General features: G+C 41.0%; 1 protein-coding gene across 1 annotated transcript; it reads left to right on the top strand.

Annotated features, from left to right (window-relative positions):
• Positions 1 to 595: 595 nt before the first annotated feature.
• LOC112874995 (protein SABRE) lies at positions 596 to 22019 on the top strand. The gene is made up of 23 exons (XM_025938652.1): positions 596 to 931; positions 2282 to 2393; positions 3090 to 3350; positions 4035 to 4300; positions 4597 to 4819; positions 6509 to 6682; positions 6768 to 6845; positions 6921 to 7172; positions 7939 to 10032; positions 10874 to 12704; positions 12864 to 12964; positions 13412 to 13768; positions 13882 to 14000; positions 15411 to 15663; positions 15816 to 16037; positions 16616 to 16749; positions 16947 to 17019; positions 17853 to 17951; positions 18245 to 18430; positions 19554 to 19910; positions 19992 to 20159; positions 21048 to 21414; positions 21511 to 22019. The coding sequence occupies exons 1-23, from the start codon at positions 861 to 863 to the stop codon at positions 21609 to 21611; spliced, it is 7899 nt and encodes a 2632-aa protein (XP_025794437.1). The 5' UTR covers positions 596 to 860; the 3' UTR covers positions 21612 to 22019.
• The last annotated feature ends 231 nt before the right edge of the window (positions 22020 to 22250 follow it).

The raw sequence follows: 22250 nt of genomic DNA, 5'->3' as shown, positions 1-22250 counted from the left end.
GACTTTGCATGCCTAGATATACGCCTAATGAACTAGCCCCCAATTCTCCCGACATGAATATCCTTGACCTCGGCTTTTTCTCCTCGCTTCAGTCTAAAGCTTACCTTATGAATTCTAAAAATATTGAGAGGGGATGGGGGGTCAGCGGCGAGCGACGAGCTTGCTTATCTTGCTGGGATTGAGATGGAGGCGAGCAGCAGAACATCGGAATGGAAGATTGGGGGAGACGGAAGGCGACGGCAGGTGGGCGGGCGTCGGAGAAAAAAAGACGCTTCGCGAAGGTGCTCGTGCGGTGGGAACTAAAGACCGAAGGGATAAAGGTGATAGTAAATCTTGTCTAAAAAACCTACGACGACGATTTACATTTAGATATAAATTTTAAACCTTAAGATACTTTACATTCAGAATGGAGGGAGCAAAGCCTTGGAATATCGTTATTCTCTCCCTCTTTTTTTGTCTGTCTCTTGGAGTACTACTGAATCCATCATGCTCTATCCAGTTTTCGCCTCGCCGAGAATTCGTTTTCAGAACCTGGACCGTTGCCCGTCTTCGGAAGTCACCAAAGGCGAAAAGCCCAAGGCTTCCCTCTTCCCCTTGCAAACCCCCCACACCATCCCACTCCCCACCTCGCTCTGACTTCTCAGAGAGTCCTGACACATCCCCCAAGGCGGCAACAGCACAGCTGCATCTCGCCTCGTCTCGTCTCCCCCAAGCGAGATCGCCTGCCGCCGCCCTCGCGCGCCGCGGGCCGAGCGCCCCCGAGGCTAGGGTTGGAGGGAGGACACATGTCGGCGCCCGCGCCGGACCGGATCCAGGCGGCGTGACGCGGATCCGGCGGACGCGCGAGTGTGGGGGCGGCCATGGCGTCCTCGCCGGTTAAATTCTTCTCGGTGTTCCTCGCCGTCTCCGTCGTCGGATGGGTCGTCTTCACGTAAGCCCCCTCTGCCCCCCTCCCTGCCTCTGCGCGAGCGCTGGGAGCCCACTAGGACAGTAGGATCTCGCGGAGGCGCTGCCTGGTTTTTTTGGACTTGACGGGCGGCGCGGCTGCTGGGGACGGTGGTGGGATCCGGCATTCCACGGCGGGGCCTCCCGCGAGGCCACAGAGTGCGTGCCACTGCTGCTACTCGCGGGCGATTGGGGGGTTCCGCGCGCGGGGTGGTGAATTGCGGTTTTCGCAGATGATGCCAACTGGCGCTTGGAAACTGCAGTGGCTCTACTTCCGTGGTCTCAGTATACTGCTGCTAGCAGTGGCGGTGGCAGGGCTTCGCGGAGGTTTTTGGCTTGGGTAGGAGCTGCTTGTGCTGGAACTTGGGGTTTTACTGGAATCGTCATTTGGGTCTTTTGTGTTTGAGCAGGCCCAATCGTTCTGGAGCATTGTGTAACAAAATCCTGTTCAAATTAGAGGTATATATATGCGATCATGATATGATAATTGAGCTGGCAAGCTTAAGCATTGTTGTGGCCTGTGCCTTGGATTCACTCTGTATGTTTTGGAGCCTGCAATCGGTAGTGCTTTGTATGATACAGTGAAATAGTTAGCTTTGGTTGTAACTAACATGACACAAGAGTTGCTTCAATCGTGCTTATTAGGTGGTTTTTCCAGTGAGTGTTCTGTTTGGAACTGAATTTCAAAGTTCTTCTACTCTAGCCTAACACCTGACTACTATAATTGCATATGTTCTGGTGTGTTCTGTTGTCCATTTTCTTGCTCTTTGGTGCAGAATAGGATTATGTTATGCTATAGTTGAGCATGGATTCATGGTCACATAGTTAAAATGATGGTTTTATATGGAGAGACTGGAATAACTTAGTTTTATACGGAGAGATTGGAATAGCTTAGTTTTCTTTCTTGCTATTGCATGTTATTGTTATGTTCTAGATTCAATGTTGCCACTCACATGCTATTCTGATGCCACATTGAGGTAAATCTGGAAAATTAAATCTGAGGTTTTTGATTTTTTGTGTCAATGAATTATTCATGTTGGTTGCAGCTCTATATTTCTGCCACTTTGTAATGGAAATTTGACTGGTCACTGAGACATGACTAAACACATTTTGACTGTTCAATGTCACAATTTAGCACATTACTATTATTAATACCTCTCGAAAATTGATCATTCAAAGAGACAACTATGCCATTAAATCGAATGTCTTACATCCCCAAGTGATGCCATTGCAAACAGATATGATATCATGCTAACACTTTCATCATTTCATGTTTTGCTGTAAATATTTTTCTGGAGTTTCTTTGCAGTGTTGATATGTGTTCTCTTCTTTGCAGATTTGCTGCGAGATTGCTAGCTTGGTTCTTGAGCCGTGTGCTCGCAGCTTCTGTTGGGTTTCGAGTTGCTGGGTTCAATTGCTTGCGGGATGTGACAATAAAATTTCATAAGGTTTGTTTTTCATCACATGCTGCTGAGGCCCTAGAGCTATATGAAGTTTATGATTGTCAATACTTTGTTTTCAATTCATTTTATTAGTGACAATTTGCTTTGGTGCCTTTTGTGTGTTTTTTTTCCAGGCAGTTCTGGTGCTTTCTTGTTGTTACTTTATTGTGGTCTTGTCACACACTTCATTATAGTTTTCAAGCAGCTATTAATGCTATGTACAGCCAAAAAAAATGGCTTGCACTGGGCAGAGCCTGAAAATATTCATGAGGTGGCCCCAGTGCTAACAGATAAACTATTGGAGGAACAAAATCATTTTTCCAACAAATTTGTGAAATTCTGTATACCTAGGAGGGGTGCACCTACCAAGGGGGGTCTTGGCCTCTCAGCCCCTCCCTCCCTCTGCCCCTGCTTTCGCAGTTGCAATTATTGGTGATGATTTGGGGAAGCAGCTTAATAATACCTTGACATTTGAAATACGTATCGTGTAACTGTGTTGCTTTTCATGTTGCTTATTTTTCTGCTTTCAGTAGGTATGGAGAATCTGATCATAATATTTCTTTGTGCTATGAAATATTGATGTTTTTAAGACTCAAAACAATCTGTGTTGTGTTGAATAATTATGTCTTTAGTTATATTTCTGCTTTGATTTTGTTTCATTCTTGCTAATCCATCTGCTCATGCTATCCAACTCCTTATCAGGGTTCAGTTGAATCTGTTTCAATTGGTGAAATAAAACTAAGTTTCCGCAAGTCACTGGTCAAACTAAGTTTCGGTTTTATCTCCAAGGACCCAAAATTGCAATTGCTTATAAATGATCTTGAAATTGTAACTAGATCATCATCAGAAAACAAAAAGGTAAGAAAGTCAGCAAGGCCTCGTTCTACAGGAAAAGGGAAATGGCTGGTCACATCAAGCATGGCAAGACTTTTTTCAGTTTCTGTGACAGATTTGATAATAAAGGTAATTTAAACTGACTTGATAATTTTGTATAAGCTAAAATTTGGTTTGTATGACTGCACCTACCCTAACTAGTAACTAGAAATGGCCAGAAAAGTTAGTAAGAATGCAACAACATTTTTTTGGGTACTAGATAGTCTCATCCCTTCAATGTGTGTGAAGATAAAATTTGTGCTCTGTTAGATGACTAATCTTTCTATCATGATATCCAAATAATTGCATGCAAATCTATCTGTAGAACAAATGACAAGAAACAGGACCGAAGTACCTTGCTTTTTCTCTACATGTCTACATGTTGCATAGGCCACTGTGCTGTGTAGATCAATGGAAAGTTTTTTTTTTGCCTAAAGCTCCTGCCATGTGCTATGCTTGGTAGTGTCGATCAAATGTACTCAGAATTTATTTGCATGCGCTACAGCGCTAGCATTCTGCACAATATCTGTTTAATTTACATAGTTCCGATGATCTGTGTTCTATATGCAAAATTCTTGTGAAAAACATCTAGCAAAACACATTACCCACCCATATTGATGCGATTGGTGTGTGTGTGTATACATATGTAGTTTTGCTGATTGCTTGTCTGGAAGCACTGTAGTTTTCAAATAATCTGTTTCCTCAAATATGTGATGTCTGTTCCATGCTGCTACTTAAGTTTTTCCCTCTTAATTGTGAAAACCAATGATGTAGGTACCAAGAGGTGCTGTTGATATCAAAGAATTAACGGTGGATACATTGAAAATTGCTGGACCTAGCCATATTCTTGGTGTCAAGTTGCATCTTTTACCTTTGAATGTACACTTTGGAGATTTAGGATTGGCTGCTGATCCGATGGGCAGTTGTAATCTGCTTGATGCTTTCCAGTCTGATCAAGCTTCTGTATCCAACTCGGAGAAAAGCTTGGCCCCATTTGTTTGTGAAGATTTGTTGATTACTTGTGACTTCGGTCATGAAAAGTGAGTTGTTTTTCTGCTCTTGTCAGATGATACATTCGGGTGGAGCTTATATTTTAGCAACATACAAATCACTCTACTGTAAAATCATCTAAAATGTCTGGGACCTTGCATTTTATTCTTTAATTAGTTTCTGTTTTTGAAGCAGTAGGATAATTCTCTCAAAAGTAGGGATCATGTATGAGAGACAGATTGCATATTTGATTGCCCAAGAAGTGTTCCATACCATAATAATTTGATGTTTCAAATTTCCATTAATTTTTGGTGTGTGTATTTATTACTTGTTAGTTTTTTATCAGGGAGAAAGGTATCAAAATCATTAACCTGGAATTGAAATGTGGGCATGTTATTGCAAACATTGATGAAAGGTTGTTTCGCAAGAAACATACAGTTCCGAAATATAATACTTTTTCTTCGAACACTGGAGATGCTATCATGGATACTTCAGCAATCAAACAGACAACGAAAAGCAAATCTGTTCTACCAGCGTTAAAGAAACAAATGCTCACATTTCCGGATAAGGTTGGTTTACCCAAATGTTTGAGTTGGAAATATCTATTAATGCTGTTGTGGTGTTTTGTTACAATTACTAATTTTTCATGTTAGCCTTGTACCAGTTTTGCTGCATTGCACACGATGTGAAATTCATATTAGAACTGCCTTATTTTCTCCCCTCTATGGTACATACATATCTTATTTACCAGGATAGGTTGTTGGAGCGTTTGAGACATGTATTTTTTGGTGATAGCTGTGTAGTTGAATTCTTGTTTATCTGCATTAGTAATCTGAGCACACTTGCATGAAATGTGGTTACATAACTGTCTAGTCTACAATGTATTCAGGACTGGATTTTGCCAATTCTTTTTTCAAGACTTATGATTTTGGTTTGCAGCTAAAGTCTTGCCCAACTTTACAGTTTAACCAGCTTGATTAGTTAATATAGCCACCATAGCATAAATCATAAATCAATTAACTCAACTTCATTCTGGTGAAATTAAGCCTATAGCTTGATACACTGAGTCTTATTGATGTTTTGAAGGCACAAGTTAAGTCTGGGTTGTTGGTCTTATGTTTGTTTATTGTTAGCAAAATGTGTTGGTTCCTCTGGCTTATCATTGCTTGTCTGCTATGAATTTTTGGTACTTCAGTACTGATGTTCTCCAATATGTGAGTTGCAATTTACATATTTCTGTTGGCTATCAAAATAGCTGAATGTACTACCATTTTTATCTGTCACAAATTGCTTGCTGTAGTTGCAATACATCATAAATGTTGTTTTAGGCATACATGCAGTCAGAGTTTTCAAACTTTGATATTAGTATATTTAATTATTTATAAATGTTTATATTAGATATATGAAAATGTGTAGCTTTGTCTTTGATGCCTGGGACCCAAAATTAACACTGACCTCTGCAAGCATCAAGTGAAGTGAGGAATAACCAGAAAAGGAGTCACTTATTGACGAGAACAGAAAGGGCGCCCTTCAATCGATTTTAGTTGATGTGGTGTCATACTAGGGCAACACGAATGACATGGCATGCTAATCTGAACAATTTGATATGGACCATGCACAAAATTTGGCAGATTGCACAGAGAAGTGAGACGCTTTCCTGCACAATCTGATGGTCTAAGCCACAATTTTCAAATTTGTTATTTTATTACTTTGGATGCCACAGGAACACAACCTTGTCTATTTGATACCATATCAGAAAAAACCGCAATGATTTTTTGGCGAAATCGCAAACACCCCCTATGAGCCAACTATTTAACTTTTTTTTGGGGTGTGTGTGTGTGGTTGTGTGTGTGGGGGGGGGGGGGTACGTCCAACTTGAAGTGACTTCTATGGTGGTATTTTGCAATCTTCCCTTTGAGTGGTGGTATATTTTGTGTCTTTTTAAGAGGTTGAGGATGTCAGATACCTGGTTCTGAAGTTGAGGGTAGGTTTTCAAACCCAGGCAAGAGCTTTTTTTTTGGGTGCTAATTAGACTTGTGCCTTTATTAAGAGTTTGAGGGTGTCAGATACTGTATTGTGTATGTAGATACACTGCAGTAAAACTTATTGGTCAAAACTATACTTTTTAAGGCTCTGTTGATGTTCAAAATGACATGTTTGGTGACCAGCATCATGCCTTTGTCCACTTATGTTCTCTCTGCCCTGCTCTTCCTGAAAAGTGAAAAATATTGCTAAATATTGTGTTTGTTCTTTGGAAGGTTAGCTTCAGTGTGCCGAAGCTTGATGTGAAGTTCAGGCACCTGCATGAAGGACTTAGTGTTGACAACAACATTACAGGGATCCAGTTTACTTGCGCAAAGTCCCTACCACAGGATGATTTAGAAGAAGCTACGCCACACTTCGATGTTCAAATTGATCTAAGTGAAGTTCATGTAATTTTCTCTCGTGATACCTATTAGTCTTGTTTTCATCAGTAGCTATTCTTTAATCAATAAAATTTTACTTTGTTTCTTTCAGTTAGTTAGAGAAGGCTCTAGCTCTCTGTTGGAAGTTCTTAAAGTTGTCACCATCGCATCTTTGGATGTCCCTGTGGACGTAAGTATCCTACACATTAGTTGGTTTATAATAAGTGATCACCTTTAAGAGCCTTAACATATGTCTTTCTTTTAGCCATTTCTTCCAATCAGAGCTGAGATCGATGCCAAGCTTGGCGGGACGCAGTGCAATATTATGTTAAGCAGACTGATGCCATGGTTGTGGCTTCATTCTTTGAGATCCAGAGGAATGAAACTTTCTAAGAGAGACTCCAATCAAGAAATTTCTCAGAAAAAGGAGTTCAAGCCAATTTTGTGGACTTGCACAGTCGCTGCCCCGGAAACGGCTGTCATGCTTTACAGTATTGATGGATTGGCATTGTACCATGTAAGTTCCTAGGTCATCTTAAGAGTAAGGCCTATTATGTTTATGAATGTTTTTGGGTGGGACATGGCATGTTGAATAGTTGTCTTGTGTAGATGACTTGTGCTGATTACAAATAACATTTCCCTGTTGAAGCATTGTGTGCTGCAGATGCCTTTTGTTATCTTGGAATTATTTGTGAGGAGATGATTACTGTCCATTATATATATATATATATATATATATATTGGCCTTGATAGACTTAACACTTTTGCAAAAGATTGTAGTGAGCCCTTCCTGCTGAGTGCCAGTGTGTTAGTGTGTGTTCTTGGGTTTGAGCCTTGTCCTTTGGGGTGATGCATGGGACTGGTTGTTTCTTTTCTATCTCTAATACAAAGAGGCGTGCAGCTCTCCTGCATGTTGATAAAAAAGTACGTACTTTTGGTTGGTGTAGTTCATTTTAAATACATGTGCTGGTCGTGCGCCATTTGAAAACAATGGAGAAGTTTGTCGAGGTGTGAGTGTGTGACTATGCTTCTAGTGTGGGTATTGTGGGTTAGCTCTCATTATGGGTTCTAGCGACACTTTCTTTTCTCTTTTACCTTCTTTGGAGTAGTACTTAGTGGTTGGAATATGAATGCATGTTCTTCTAAGCTAACTTTTGCTTGGTAATTTAGTTATTATTTGTTAATGCTATGTTCTAGACTTTACAAATGCATTGATCCTTTACCTGCTAAGTGTAAGCATCATCCTTTGACTTGTTTTTTGATATGTTCCCTTTATAAATCAGGCTTGTTCTCAGTCATTACATTTGTTTGCAAATAATATTGCAAGCAAGGGGATTCAGATACACACAGAACTTGGTGAACTGCTGGTGCACATGGAGGAAGAATATAGAGAGTTCTTGAAGGAAAACAGATTTGGTGTGGATACTTACTCTGGTTCCCTAATGCATATCGCTCGGGTGAGCCTCGACTGGGGATACAGGGAAAGTGACGTCCAAGATATGATTGAAACTAGTAGGCATGCACTTGTTTTGTCCATTGATACTAGTGACATAGAAGTGAAATTTGGCTTCAAACATTTGGAATCACTTGTGCTTAATTTGATGTCGTTTAGGACTCTATTTAAGAGTCTTCAGCCATCTGGCGGAAGTGCTAAAGAGAAGAATTTGGAGCATAGAGGGGACAAGAAATCGAAAGGTGTGAAAATATTGAAATTAAGTCTACAGAAATGCTCTGTTTCTTACTGTGGTGATGCAAACATAGTAAATATGGCAATTGATGATCCAAAGCGTGTGAACTATGGCTCGCAAGGTGGTCAAGTAATTGTTAGTGTTTCTGCTGATGGCACACCACGTAGGGCAAGCATAACTTCAGTTTTACCGGGAAGTAACCGCAACTTGCGGTTCTCAGCATCTTTGGTAATATCTCATCTCTCTATGTGTATGGACAAGGAGAGAAAGACAACAGAAGCGGAACTGGAACGGGTGAAGACAATCTATGAGGAATTACCTGAGGATCATAGTTCTGGTGTCAGAGTAACTTTACTAGATATGCAGAATGCTAAAATTGTTCGCCGATCCAGTGGCCATACAGAAGCTGCTGTGTGCTCCCTCTTCAGTGCTACAGACATTAATCTGAGATGGGAACCTGATGCTCATTTAGCACTATATGAGACCTTCATCCGCTTTAAGCATTTCCTACATTATAACAAGTTTCAGAATTCTGAAAAGCTGATCAATACTGAAGTCGCCAATAGCAAAGCAAATGAACATGGCAACATGACTGCTGGTTCAATTAAACCTCAGAAGTCTAACAGAAAAGGATCAATTTTTGCCATTGATGTGGATGTGTTAAGGGTATCTGCTGAACTTGCAGATGGTGTTGAAGCAAACATGCATGTGCAATCCATCTTTACCGAAAATGCCAAGATAGGTGTACTGTCTGAGGGCATGTCTCTTAGTTTTAATGGTTCTAGAGTTCTAAAGAGCACCCGCATACAGATATCATGTATTCCTTTCAGCAATGGAAGTTTGCTTGGCGCAAAGGTTGAGCCATCAACAAAAAGAGATTGGGTTGTTCAAGGGCTAGATGTCCATATTTGCATGCCTTACAGGTTGCCATTGCGTGCCATAGAGGATGCTGTTGAAGATATGCTTCGTGCACTAAAGCTTGTCTCATCTGCCAAAAGAAGTTTACTATGTACTGATGGAAAAGAAAAATCAAAAAAGGTTAATTCTCGGGCATCCAAAGTTGGATCTGTGAAGTTTGTATTGCGTAAACTGACTGCAGATATAGAGGAAGAGCCCATCCAAGGTTGGCTCGATGAACATTACCATTTGATGAAGAACAAAGTTTGTGAGCTAGGTGTTAGGTTGAAATTTCTTGAGGAAGCTATATCAGGAAGTGTAGACCCAAACAATCGCAGCTCTGAGAGAAAAATTCTCTATGATGGCATTGAAGTTGGTATGCATGACACGGCAGCTATTCAAAGATTTCAGGAAGAAATCCATAAGAAAACATTTCGATCATATTATGTGGCTTGTCAGAACATGGTACCCGCAGAAGGTTCAGGAGCGTGTTCAGAAGGTTTTCAAGCTGGATTCAAACCCAGCTCGCGAAGAGCTTCTCTTCTTTCACTTTCTGCTTCAGAACTGGATGTTACTTTGATCAGGATAGATGGTGGAGAGGTAGAAATGGTTGAATTTATAAAGGGGCTTGACCCTGTCTGTCAGGAGCAAAATATACCATTCTCTCGGTTGTATGGTAGTGATGTTTCTGTCCTTGCTGGGTCCTTGGTTGTACAGTTGAGAGACTATACTTCTCCTTTGTTTTCCTCGCTCAGTGCGAAATGTCAAGGTCGTGTTGTGCTTGCCCAGCAGGTCAGTTATGTTGCATTCTTTCTTTTGTGTTAGAACTAATGAGTTTTTAAAAGATTTGTAATACATTGAGAATATTGCTTTCACAAAACACAAAACTGTTCTAAGTTACGCCGCCTGACGCATTCTAGATGTATGATTTAGGTTGATCTTCCACATATTAGTATTCCTTCTATTTGACGCAATGCTCATGCATACAAATTTTGAAGGGGAATGGGCATGCTGTTTATCTAGTTAGTCAGCTTCGACAAAAAGCAGATTGATCCCCAGTTCAGCTGCTATGTGGAGCCCCCTCTCCAGAATGGAGGAACTGTGCCCCAGCTGGTATTTACTATTTAGTCTTGAACTGGTCACTGCGATAAGACTGGCAAGTAGTACTGGACACCCAATATTAAATAGTGGTGACTAGAATTATTTCATGGGCACTGGCCATGCCGCACATTGAAAACAGGTATACTTGGTGGTGTCTATGTCAGATGGAACTTAAAGACATAGTATATAAATAATGAACTACAAACGTGACAATTTTGAGTATGACTTGATTCTCAGGTTGGCAGATTTGGATATTCTGATATTGTAGTATTGCACACATGTGCACACATAAATGTACTAGTCAGATTCTGTACTCTTACTGTTTGCCTGTAACTGTTGACCGTATACTTCGATAACTCAGATTCATATGAACCTTTTGTTTTGAAAATCAGTTTTTGTTCATTCAATGATGGTTACCGATGATAATGAATACTTAGGTTATCTAAATTCAAAATTGACTTTTTTTTTAAGAACATGTGATTTTTGATACTTGTCCATACTCGTTTTTCTTTCTCACTGTGGCTACTTTCAGGCAACATGTTTTCAACCCCAAATACACCAAGATGTTTATATTGGAAGGTGGCGAAAGGTCACGATGCTACGTTCTGCCAGTGGTACTACTCCAGCAATGAAAATGTACTCTAATTTACCTATCTATTTCCAGAAGGGAGAGATATCTTTTGGAGTTGGTTATGAGCCATCATTCGCTGATATAAGTTATGCATTTCAAGTAGCCCTGCGGAGAGCTAATCTTAGCAAAAGGGCTAGTTCTAGTCCAGCAGTCCAACCACCCAAAAAGGAGCGCAGCTTACCGTGGTGGGATGACATGAGATACTACTTGCACGGAAAGATAGTTTTGTATTTCAACGAGACCAAATGGAAATTCCTGGCGACAACTAATCCTTATGAGCATATGGAAAAACTCCAAATTGTTTCTGAATATATGGAGATCCAGCAAACTGATGGTCATGTGGATGTTTCTGCGAAAGAATTCAAGATGTTCATCAGCAGCATAGATAGTATTACGAAGAACTGCAGGTTAACACGACCATCTGGTGTGCCTAGACCTTTTATATATGCTCCTTTGTTCTCCTTAAATGTGGTTATTGATTGGCAGTGTGAATCTGGGAATCCATTGAATCATTATTTGCATGCCCTCCCTGTTGAGGGGGAGCCACGGAAGAAAGTTTATGATCCATTTCGATCAACTTATCTCTCTCTTAGGTGGAACTTCTCCCTTAGACCATTGCAATCCCAGTGTGGTAATGGCCCATCATCTCCCTTTTATGGAAATAACTCACTGGTCCGTGGGACCACATCTGGCAGTTCTTGCAAAACAGCTGATGATGAATTCCCTACCATGAACCTGGGAGCTCATGACCTTGCTTGGGTTTTCAAGTGGTGGAGCTTAAATTACAGCCCCCCTCACAAACTTCGTTCGTTCTCTAGATGGCGTCGTTTTGGAATTCCTCGGGCTGCTAGATCTGGTAACCTCTCACTGGACAAAGTTTTGGTTGAATTCTTTTTCCGTGTTGATGCTACTCCCTGTTGCATAAGACATGTAACTTTATATCCGGAGGATGACCCTGCTCGTGGCTTGACGCTTAAGATGTCAAATTTGAAGTATGAGTTATGTTACAGTCGAGGTAAACAGCAGTACACATTTGATTGTAAGCGTGAATCGCTGGACCTTGTTTATCGTGGTCTGGATCTTCACAGGCCAGAGGTTTATCTGATGCGAGACAATAGCAACCTGTCTTCAGTTGAAAATGTATGCAAAGTAAGGACTAGCGTCCAACATTCACCAGGTAAATTTATTCACGACAGAAGTAACATGGGCAATTTCCAAGAAAAACATGAGGAGGGCTTCCTCTTATCTTCGGATTATTTCACGATAAGAAAGCAAACTCGTAAGGCAGATCCTGAAAGACTTGTGGGATGGCAGGATACTGGTAGGAGTCTTGAGATAACATATGTTAGGTCTGAATTTGAGGATGACAGTGAAAGTGACCACACTTTATCTGAGCCTAGTGATGATGATGATGATTTTAATGTGGTGCTTGCAGACAATTGCCAAAGAGTATTTGTTTATGGCCTTAAGATTTTATGGACTCTTGATAACCGTAATGCAGTTTGGTCATGGGTTGGAGGGATTTCCAAAGCATTTGAGCCTCCAAAACCCTCTCCTTCACGACAATATGCGCAAAGAAAGATGATTGAAGAAAGGAATGCTGAGGGCTCTAAATTGGTGCAAGATGCCAGCTCTTCCATACATGTGGCTTCTCCATCAGTGCAACATGTGGATGCTTCAGATTCATCTTCCCCGTTTCATAATAAAGCCAATTGCTCCTCTGATAAGGATGGTATGCTTATTCTTGCGATGTGTTTTTCATGCTGCACCATAAGTTGCAACTTGTGGTCATCTTACTTCTGCCTGAGTCCAACGAAACTAAACATTGTCGAGTTATATTAAATTATTGTGAGCTTTGTTATTTGACGTTGAGCTTGTACTCTCAATGCAGTGAAGCATGACATTTTTGATGACTCGGACAAGGGAGGAACACCCCAGTATATGGTTAATGTTTACACACCCCAATTCAACCTACAACCTGAAGAGTCAAATGTAAGTTATTGTGGAAATAACACAGGTTTCTTTTGTTCTCACTTGGTGAATTTCAATTATGAATTAGTTTGTTATGTACTCGTAATCAAGAATAATACCATGTAGTTTGTGTAGGCAATCTATATCATGCCTTCCAATTATTTCAAGAGTTTAAATTGGAGAACAGTCCAATTTTTAACCTTAACCTTAATTCAGTTTCACCTGTAGACTTGTTTCACGAGTCACTTTTCCATGTTAACAACCACAATAACTAGTTTCGGCTTGCATCTGTTCTACTGGCTACAATTCTTATTGCCATAAATGCCAAAATGATCACGGTTGCCAAAATGAGTGAAACCACTCAGGAACCAGCCCTAGGAACTAGGGTAAAAACTGACATTTTTTTTAAAATAGGGAGTTGCAACCTTAACCATATCTGGAACTAAGTCTAAATTCTGTATGTACCAGGGAAGGTTTCTACTTGCTGCAGCCAGTGGTCGTGTGTTGGCACGTTCATTTCATTCGGTTGTTCATGTTGGCAAAGAAATGCTAGAGCAAGCATTGGAAACAAGCAGCTTACATATTCTTGAGTTACAACCTGAAATGACCTGGAACAAAAATGAACTCTCGGTGATGCTTAAAGACGTCCAAGCTCATGTGGCCCCCACTGATGTAGACCCCGGTGCTGGCCTGCAGTGGCTTCCTCGGATTCTAGGTAGCTCTGAGAAATTGAAGCGCACAGGTGCCTTGTTAGAGAGAGTATTTATGCCTTGCCAAATGTACTTCCGTTATACTAGACACAAAGGTGGAACTGCAGACTTGAGGGTAAGCTAGACCCTGATACCTATGAGTTTTTATGGGATGTACTTGGAAAACTAAACTTTTTACATGAAATATTTTATTGTGATGGTTAATTAATATCATATTTTGTGATCCAGGTTAAGCCATTAAAGGAGCTATGCTTTAATTCTCCAGACATTACTGCAACGATGACTTCACGCCAATTTCAAGTGATGTTCGACGTGCTTAGGAATCTTCTATTAGCAAATCTTCCCAAGTGAGGCTTCTTTGAGTTTAATGAATTCTTTTTTGTTTTCTCATATTTATTACCTTCGCAGTTTGGTCAAATGGTCTATGCCAGCTCACTCAGTAATTATTATTCATTAGAACATGAATATTACTTTGTAGGGTTAATATCAGTACAAAAGTACAGTTTTGGAATCAACATGCTTCTGGCAGGAGTTGTTTGAAATTCCGTCATCTAGCATGCAGGGGTAGATTTAGTTGGTAAACTAGACATGCTTGGTTGAGCATGCATTTCCTTTAGACTAGCATTTATAAATTGTTCACTGGATCAGCCAGCAGTGTGTGTGCGGGTGGGGTTGTTGTTGTTTTGGGGGGGGGGGGGGGGGGGGGCGGGCAGTTGCTACAATAACGAGCGAGGACAGGCGGCCGACAGCCATGAGCCATGGCGGATGCTGGGCAAGGGCACCAAAGCGAGATGCGAAGGGGGAGACTGAGGGCATCAACCGGCTTGGTTGCTAGGCTCTTCAGAAACTTTCCTGAACCAAGGGGGGGCCGGAGCCCACTATGGCCCTAACGTAGCTCCGCCAGTGGCAGCCAATATCTACCCACCCAGGGGTTGAACCCTGGGCACCACATTTATATGTCCACCTCCTCATGCAATGGTTGGCGGAGAGTCCTAGTCTGCCAAAGAAGCAGCTCTTAATATTTTCCGGAATTAGTGTTCTTCAGTGGTATCGAAATTGAGCATTTAGCCTTTGCTATTTTTTTTCAGTGACTGCAATGAATGAGGCTGATTTAGGTGTTAACATGACTCACGCAACTTTGTACTGAACGATTCTTCATATTATGACTTCTATCTAGGTGTAGATTTTGTATAGGTAGGTGATGTCAAAAGAGGGGTTGGGTGGGTGGTGGAGGGGGAGTTGCTTTGGGAGATGTGGCCACATAGGAGGGCAATTCAAGGCTAGTGTTTAATCTTTACAGTGTGGATGGAGGCTAATTATGTGGGTTGCCGTTTACGAGCCCTGGCTGCCACAGATAAAATGAGGGGTTCTAGTTGTTGGGCCTTTTTCATGATGAACGTCACCAGGGTGATTATGAAAGGTACTAAGAAATGAAGAGGACTGATTGTGAGTTGTGACAGCCCAATCGGATGAGATATCACTTGTTTACAGTCTTACAGAAACGTGCCAATGTGTGCTTACATTGTTTAATTTTACTAGTTCTGGGTATCGGTCTTTTGAATCCTGCATGCCAGCACATGTAGATCGACGGCCTGCACATGGCAATTATCATGCTGTGGAGCATAAATTGGACCTTTATATTCCTGATTAGTGAAGATACAAATATCTGTGTTCTTATATTATTACCCTTCTAAGTTTCTCCCTCTTTTTACACAACATATTGAAATAAACTAATCCTAATTAAATTCCTGGCACAGGCCTAGGAGAAACAGTCTTAAGTATCCATCAGACGATGAAGATATTGAAGAAGAGACTGATGAGGTGGTGCCTGATGGAGTACAAGAAGTGGAGCTTGCGAAAATTAACCTTGAACAGAAGGACAGGGAAAGGAAGTTACTGCTTGATGATATAAGGTCCCTCACTGGAAATTGGGATAAGGGAACAGATCAGTTTCATTCTGTAGAAAAGGGTGATTGTTTATGGATGATCAACTGCGGGAAAACTTCATTGGTAAAACCTTGACTCTGGACAGCCTGTATCAAAATCAATGGTTTCATATTTTCTGCAGTTTTCAGTAAACCACTTTATTTCTGTAGCAACTCAACTAATTTGATTTTAGAATAATAAAGTACAAGCTTTGATCGATGATGTACTGTAATCAGGTGGCAGGACTGCATAGGGATTTTAAAAACATTGAGACATCTCGAAAATCTGCATCTTCAGCATTAAGGGAAGAACTTCATAAGGCTGCACAATCATGCTTGGAGAAGGGGAAGAATAAAACCCCTTCTTGTGCCATGCGGATTTCAATGAAAATTAGCAAGGTTGTATGGAGCATGCTCGCAGATGGAAACACTTTTGCAGAAGCTGAGATCAATGATATGGTGCGTGCTCAATATTTCTAGTAAATATTTATTTGCAATTTTTCTGATCTTTTTGTTTGCTTCTTTTTCCCGGTCAAATGTTCCAGTTGATCGTGGCTTCACTTCTTATTGGCTTTCATTGAGGTTTTATCATTGCGCAAATTGCATATTTGCCAGTAGTTTGACCCTCAAACTGGGATTTGCCATTAAAAAACTGGAAATTTGCCATAGAAACCCCCTCCAATTAGATCTGTTTGACACCAGTTTCTAATTTCAGTTAGGTATCCATTGGTGCAAAAATATTTCAGAAAATTCATTTTAGAAAAGGGGCATTTGTGTCATGTTCATGGCGTTTGCTCCCTTCAGCATAGGGAATGTTTAATGGTTGACTGACACTTCTAGTGGCAAATATGCTGTTATGTCATCTTTAGTGGCAAAGCCACAATAACGATCCAAAACGGTGGCAAAAATGCAATTGGCCCATCATCATTTGTGGATGAGTCTTCACCTATATTACTACCTTTCCTTGAGGTTTGGAGAACTGTTTCTATTGCATAGCCATTTTGTGGTTCAATGATAGCACCTGAATATATTTGCAGGTGTATGATTTTGATCGGGATTACAAAGATATAGGCATTGCTCGGTTTACAACTAAATACTTTGTTGTGAGGAATTGCATGGCCAATGCGAAATGTGATACATTATTGTCCGCCTGGAACACACCTCCTGGAAAGTAAGAACTAGTTTTCATTTTATCTCCTTGGTCGCTTTTCAAGCTGTTCTATTGATATTTAATTATAGTGTTGAAAATTCTGTGAAAGATGTTTATAAGCCGTGTTGTTCTTTTTCTTTGTAATGTCTTAAGTTCACTGTGAGTTCCCCTTAAAAATGGTATTCCATTTAATGATGATTGATTGGATTCTTTTACAGAATTAACATGCTCCGTGTGGATGCGAAGCAAGGTGCTCCTAAGGATGGAAATTCTCCACTTGAGCTCTTTCAGGTTGGTTTAGCTAGTCAAATGGTCAATTTATGGTTCTGCGCCTGCCATGCAATTATTAAATTTTGGCCCTGGTAACTTCCAATGAAGTTTGTTAGCTACTCCCTCCATTCCAAAATGTAGGTTGTTTTGGCTTTTCTATTTCATAGTATTTGCTATGCAACTAGATATAACATATGTCTAAGTACATAGCGAAATCTATGAACCTAGAAAAGTCAAAACGACCTACATTTTGGAATTGATGGAGTACTAAATATTATGTGAGCTAATTGCCTTTGTTTGTGGGGAGCTAAATGTTTTTCAAAACAAATCCATCTTAAACTACATGGACGCTAGCACAAGAAAACATGTAATATATTTGTAGGGATGTCTACAATCATGTGAGACAGGCGGTTCACCTGTCTACAAACCTTACGTAGTTTTTGCTATGTATCTAGGCATAGTGTTTATCTAGGTGCATAGCAAAAACTATGTATCTAGATTTGCCAAAACGACCTACAATTTTGAATGGAGGGAGTAATATATGGAACTGAGCCATGTAAAAAAAAGTTTACATAGAATACTGTTATACTGTGCTCTGATTTTTGAATTGCATTCCTACTTATGATGACAACATGTTCCTTTGGGCACAGGCAGGATCTGTGAAATCCAATTTTGACCATCAAGTTATTTTACATGCAAATGTGAACCTTTATCTTTGTCCAGTTGCTGTGACAGTAAACAATTTCGAGCTCTAAATATTTCATGATTCTACTGAAAACTGTTACTGTCTAGTGTCTGCACTCTTGCTTTGCTAGCTCTGTTCTTTTTCATACCAACTCCTTAAGTTTTTTCAGGTGGAGATATACCCGTTAAGAATATATCTGTCTGAAGCAATGTATAGAATGATGTGGGAGTACTTCTTTCCTGAAGAAGATGATTCGCAGCGACGACAGGTAAGCTGCAAGGCCCTGTTTGTTTGGCTTATACTAGCTCCTGCTTAACTTCTAATCAATTGGTAGCCAATCAAAGAAACCTGCATTTGAGGAGCCCCTTTCAGAAGCCATCTATTTGTTTGAAAAGTTGACGTCTTTGGAAACGGGCTTCTCAAGTGAGCTTCTCCGATTACGTCCCATCGCACCATGGAGCCACGCAGAAACCAGAAGCCACCCAAGCAAATTCTGTTCCATTTTTCTCCTTGCTTTGTCCTACAGTCCTTATTTTCGATTTTTTTTTTTTGGGAGAAAAGGAAGTTTGGAGAGTTTCAACATCAACTGGACCTCGAAGAACAAGAAGGCCCTCTTCTGGTGTTGATGCTGCTACTTCTAGCAGCTATTCTGTCAGAGAACATGAGCTTCCTGGGAAGTCAGGTGCAATTGTATCTACATCAACAAATGTCTCGAGTTGGCAAGGCTTACACGGTGACAACTCACAGGTGAGTCAACTGGAACAATACAATAGAGTCCCTCCATTTTTAAATATACGATGTTTAGGGAAAGCTAGCTAGTTCAGGAATATACATTTGAAAACGCAGGGAGTGTCTTGTTTGGGTCAATACAATGATCCAATCGAGTCCCTATTATTTGTAACATGGTATCACAACTCTAGGTTTGTGATTCAGTCGCCTCATCGTCAATCTGCTTTGTGTATCTTCTTCTTAATATATTGATGCGCAGTTCTCCTGCGCGTTTGAGAGAAAAATCTGCTTTGTGTAGCTTTTTTGTTTCAATTGTTGCTGGGCTGCGGGCCTTATTGACCTGGATCCCCAACATGGCCTCATTCCGGCCAGATCTCCAGCTGTTGTTACATTTTTTTTACTGGTGGTGGCCCTTCGTGACCCAGTTATCCTACCTGCTCGTCATGGGACAGTGGCACTGTCTGGACATCTCCATGCCGTCTGTTGTGGTACTGCTCCCTCTGCATCCCGTCGCGGCATCCTCTACCGCGGCCTTTTGATGCCCATCGCTCATGGAGATTGCGCCATATCTCACTGCTTACTGCAGTTCACGTGCAGCTCGTCATTGTCCCTGTCAACAACGCGTAGTCGATTTGTCATGATCCCCATCAGATTCAACTGCTGTGGACCCGTGTCTGCTGCTCATGAAAGATCTTCCATCACGGGTCTTCTTTGTTGATGTCCGCCAGTTGCAGACTCGGCACTGCTCTTCTGCTGCCACCCAACATGGTCATGTCCTGCTGTCATTCAAGCCATCTGTTTTGTCCTTCACACTGCCCGTCATCGCGAGTGGGATATTGCTCACCCCAATCCCCCAACATCAACCAGCTCCCCTCGTGGGATCCCTCCTATAATACAAAGATACCCAACTCTCCTATGTGTTAGAGATAAAAAAAAAAGATCCCATGGATTAATATTCTGCATTCTATTTGATCTCTAAATTTGAGGTGATGTGTTATATAGAAGTCTATTGCAGAGTAAGGATTACAATGTCTTCTTTAAACTTTGAGACCTAAGGATTTAGTCTGAGATGGTGGTGGTTAATGTTGGTGAGTATATTGCAGTATAAACAAACTGTCTTTAATGCTTAATCCGCACACAGGTGTCGAAATTTCAGAGTATAAAAGCAAATATGGTATGCGGTTCGCATCAAGAGTTGCGCCGGTCATCTTCATTTGATAGGACTTGTTATGAAAGCGCGACAGAAAGCGTCACAAGTAATGATGTGCTATCACTCGTGAACTCTTCAGCTGTTTATTCAAAAGTAGATGTGAACAGTTCTGTGTCAGAGAATTCTGTTGTGGTAACTGATATGTGGAGAAGTAAAACGAAAGATTCTAAGCCTGCCAAGTCTGGCCGTCTCTCTCATGAGGAAAAGAAAGTTGGGAAGTCAAATAATGATGAAAAGAAGACACGAGCTCGGAAAACGATGGAATTTCGTAACATCAAGATCAGCCAGGTATTATCTTTTTTCGCTGCATTCAGAGGTCCTATAACAGTTATTTTGGTTTGTCTTACTTAAATGTTGCTGATGTTGTAGGTTGAACTTCTTGTCACGTACGAGGGATCGAGGCTTGCTATTAATGACCTAAGGCTGCTTATGGACACTTTCCACAAGCCAGAATTTACTGGTACATGGAGGCGACTATTTTCTAGAGTCAAGAAACACATCATCTGGGGAGTTTTGAAATCAGTGACTGGAATGCAGGCAAGTGTTCTGGGTGTGCGCCATTTCATTTTTACAAAATCTGTGCTCAGTGCTTAGGCTGTATCGTATTCTAGATCCGCATTATCTCCACTTTTTATTTGGTCAAAAGCTGTTTTATGTTCTGTTTGGTTTTAGTTTCTGTACTTTTGGAGTCTGATACCCTAATCAATACTCCCAAACAGTCTTTGAATGTCGACTTATAACGCAGCTAAGGTTCAGCTCCCGATGCAGATCGGTGGGTTAGGTTGTTTCTTAGTTGGTCAGGTCTTGTATGTTCTATCTGTAATATTCTACAAGTGTCCTGTGTAAGGGCATGATACAGGCCCCTAACTGTATCACCCGGGGTTTTTACCCCTCTTTCTTCTTAATATATTGATGCGCAGCTCTCCTGCGTGTTCGAGAAAAAAAAAATGCTCCCGATGCAGCTAATTTCTATGTGGGTTCTCTTTCTGCAAACTTTAATGGGCCTGCCCCTGAGAAATTACCTTTACACCATAACTGTGGGGTGCTGCTTGGGCCAATATACCATGTTTTTTTCTCGAACATGCAGGAGAGCTGTCTATCTTTGTATTAAGAAGAGTGAAAAAGGTAGGAGAGCTCTCACAGCACATGCACACATACACACTTAGGATACTAGATTACATCTGCACTTGTAACTGTAAAATAAAGCGACCGCGCTAACATACAATGTTGCTTCATGTTCTTTTAGTTGATAGTGTTACTGAGTTATGGGATTCGCATGGTCCCTTTTCTGTTTATTGAACAGACCGAGAATAATCATGTTCATCTACTGTCAAACCAGCATCCACATATTTTGAGGGGAAGCCCTTCCCCAATAATTACTTTACTTCAATCCGAAAGGGTAACTGATGGTTTCCATTTGGGCAGGGGAAGAAGTTTAGCAACCATAGGGAAATACTTGAGGGTGCTGTTCCTGAAAACGATCTAAATTTGAGTGACAGTGATGTTGATCATCATGGAAAACCTGATCAATTAACAGCTTCATGGTTGAAGAGGCCAGGCGATGGTGCAGGTGATGGATTTGTCACGTCAATTAGAGGGCTCTTCAATACACAACGCCGCAAGGCGAAGGCCTTTGTGATTCGGACAATGCGAGGTGATGGACATAGTGATGAATATCATGATGAATGGAGCGAGAGTGATGGCGAGTACCCTTTTGCGAGGCAACTTACAATTACAAAGGCCAAGAAGCTTATACGAAGAAAATTCCGTCCAAGAGGGCAAAAGAACTCGGGTATTCCTGCCGTGTTGATACTTTGGTTCACTACTTGAACACAAGTGCAAATCCACTCTTCGTAGGACTAACGATTTCTTTTCATTTTCACCTTAGGTCTGTCATTGCAAGATTCACTCCCATCTAGTCCGCGGGAAACAACGCCATATCAAAGTGATTCCTCCAGGTCATCATATGAGGACTTCCATGAGCAGTAAAACCGTGCTGGTAGATGGTTGGTGCTGTTTTCAGCTTCTACATTTGGTGGACAAGATACAGTTGGATGGGGGCAAGGACAATCTCCGTATAGCCCTTCCAAATGTGGCGGAGCTGTCTGCCTGCCCAGGCGCATGGCAAGCCCCTTGTACATATAGGTAGGGTGTAGTGGAGGAATTTGTGTAGCGTGTGTTTAGCAATCAGATGTATCATCAAAACATTAAGATGTATCATATATATAGTGGATGGGCATTGTATCCCTAATTATATGGCCATGTAAATTAATAAAAGGCCCCTCGTGCTCCTAGAAAACGAAACCCCTAATTCATGGCACAAGGCCCTCACATGTACTTCGGAACTAGTATACATGTATATTCAATGGTGAACGCGTAAAACTACTTACACCCCAATATACCTGTACGTGTATTATTGCCGATGTTAGGAATTAGAAATGCATTGCAAACTAATTCTAGGATTACTTCACATTTGACAATAATGATATGCTCAAAAGAAATTTACATGTCAAGTAACCCTTCAAAAGATGGCGTCTAATTGATATCAATAAGGTTTACCGTCATGTAAGTATGGGAATGTTACAATACTTATGCGATCATATTCAGAAATAATAGATCATTCTTGGT

This window comes from Panicum hallii, chromosome 9 (genome assembly GCF_002211085.1).
Source record: "Panicum hallii strain FIL2 chromosome 9, PHallii_v3.1, whole genome shotgun sequence".
NCBI classification, from domain to species: Eukaryota; Viridiplantae; Streptophyta; class Magnoliopsida; order Poales; family Poaceae; genus Panicum; species Panicum hallii.
The sequence above is the reverse complement of the archived record's forward strand: the minus strand, read 5'-3'. Positions and strand labels throughout refer to the sequence as shown.

What these genes read in the sequence shown, in the direction of transcription:
- LOC112874995 (XM_025938652.1), top strand. Translation starts at nt 861, where the DNA reads ATGGCGTCCTCGCCGGTTAAATTCTTCTCGGTGTTCCTCGCCGTCTCC. An exon ending in AATCAGTGACTGGAATGCAG is followed by an intron (nt 20,160 to 21,047) that starts GCAAGTGTTCTG and finishes CCATTTGGGCAG; the next exon opens with GGGAAGAAGTTTAGCAACCA. An exon ending in AAGAGGGCAAAAGAACTCGG is followed by an intron (nt 21,415 to 21,510) that starts GTATTCCTGCCG and finishes TTTTCACCTTAG; the next exon opens with GTCTGTCATTGCAAGATTCA.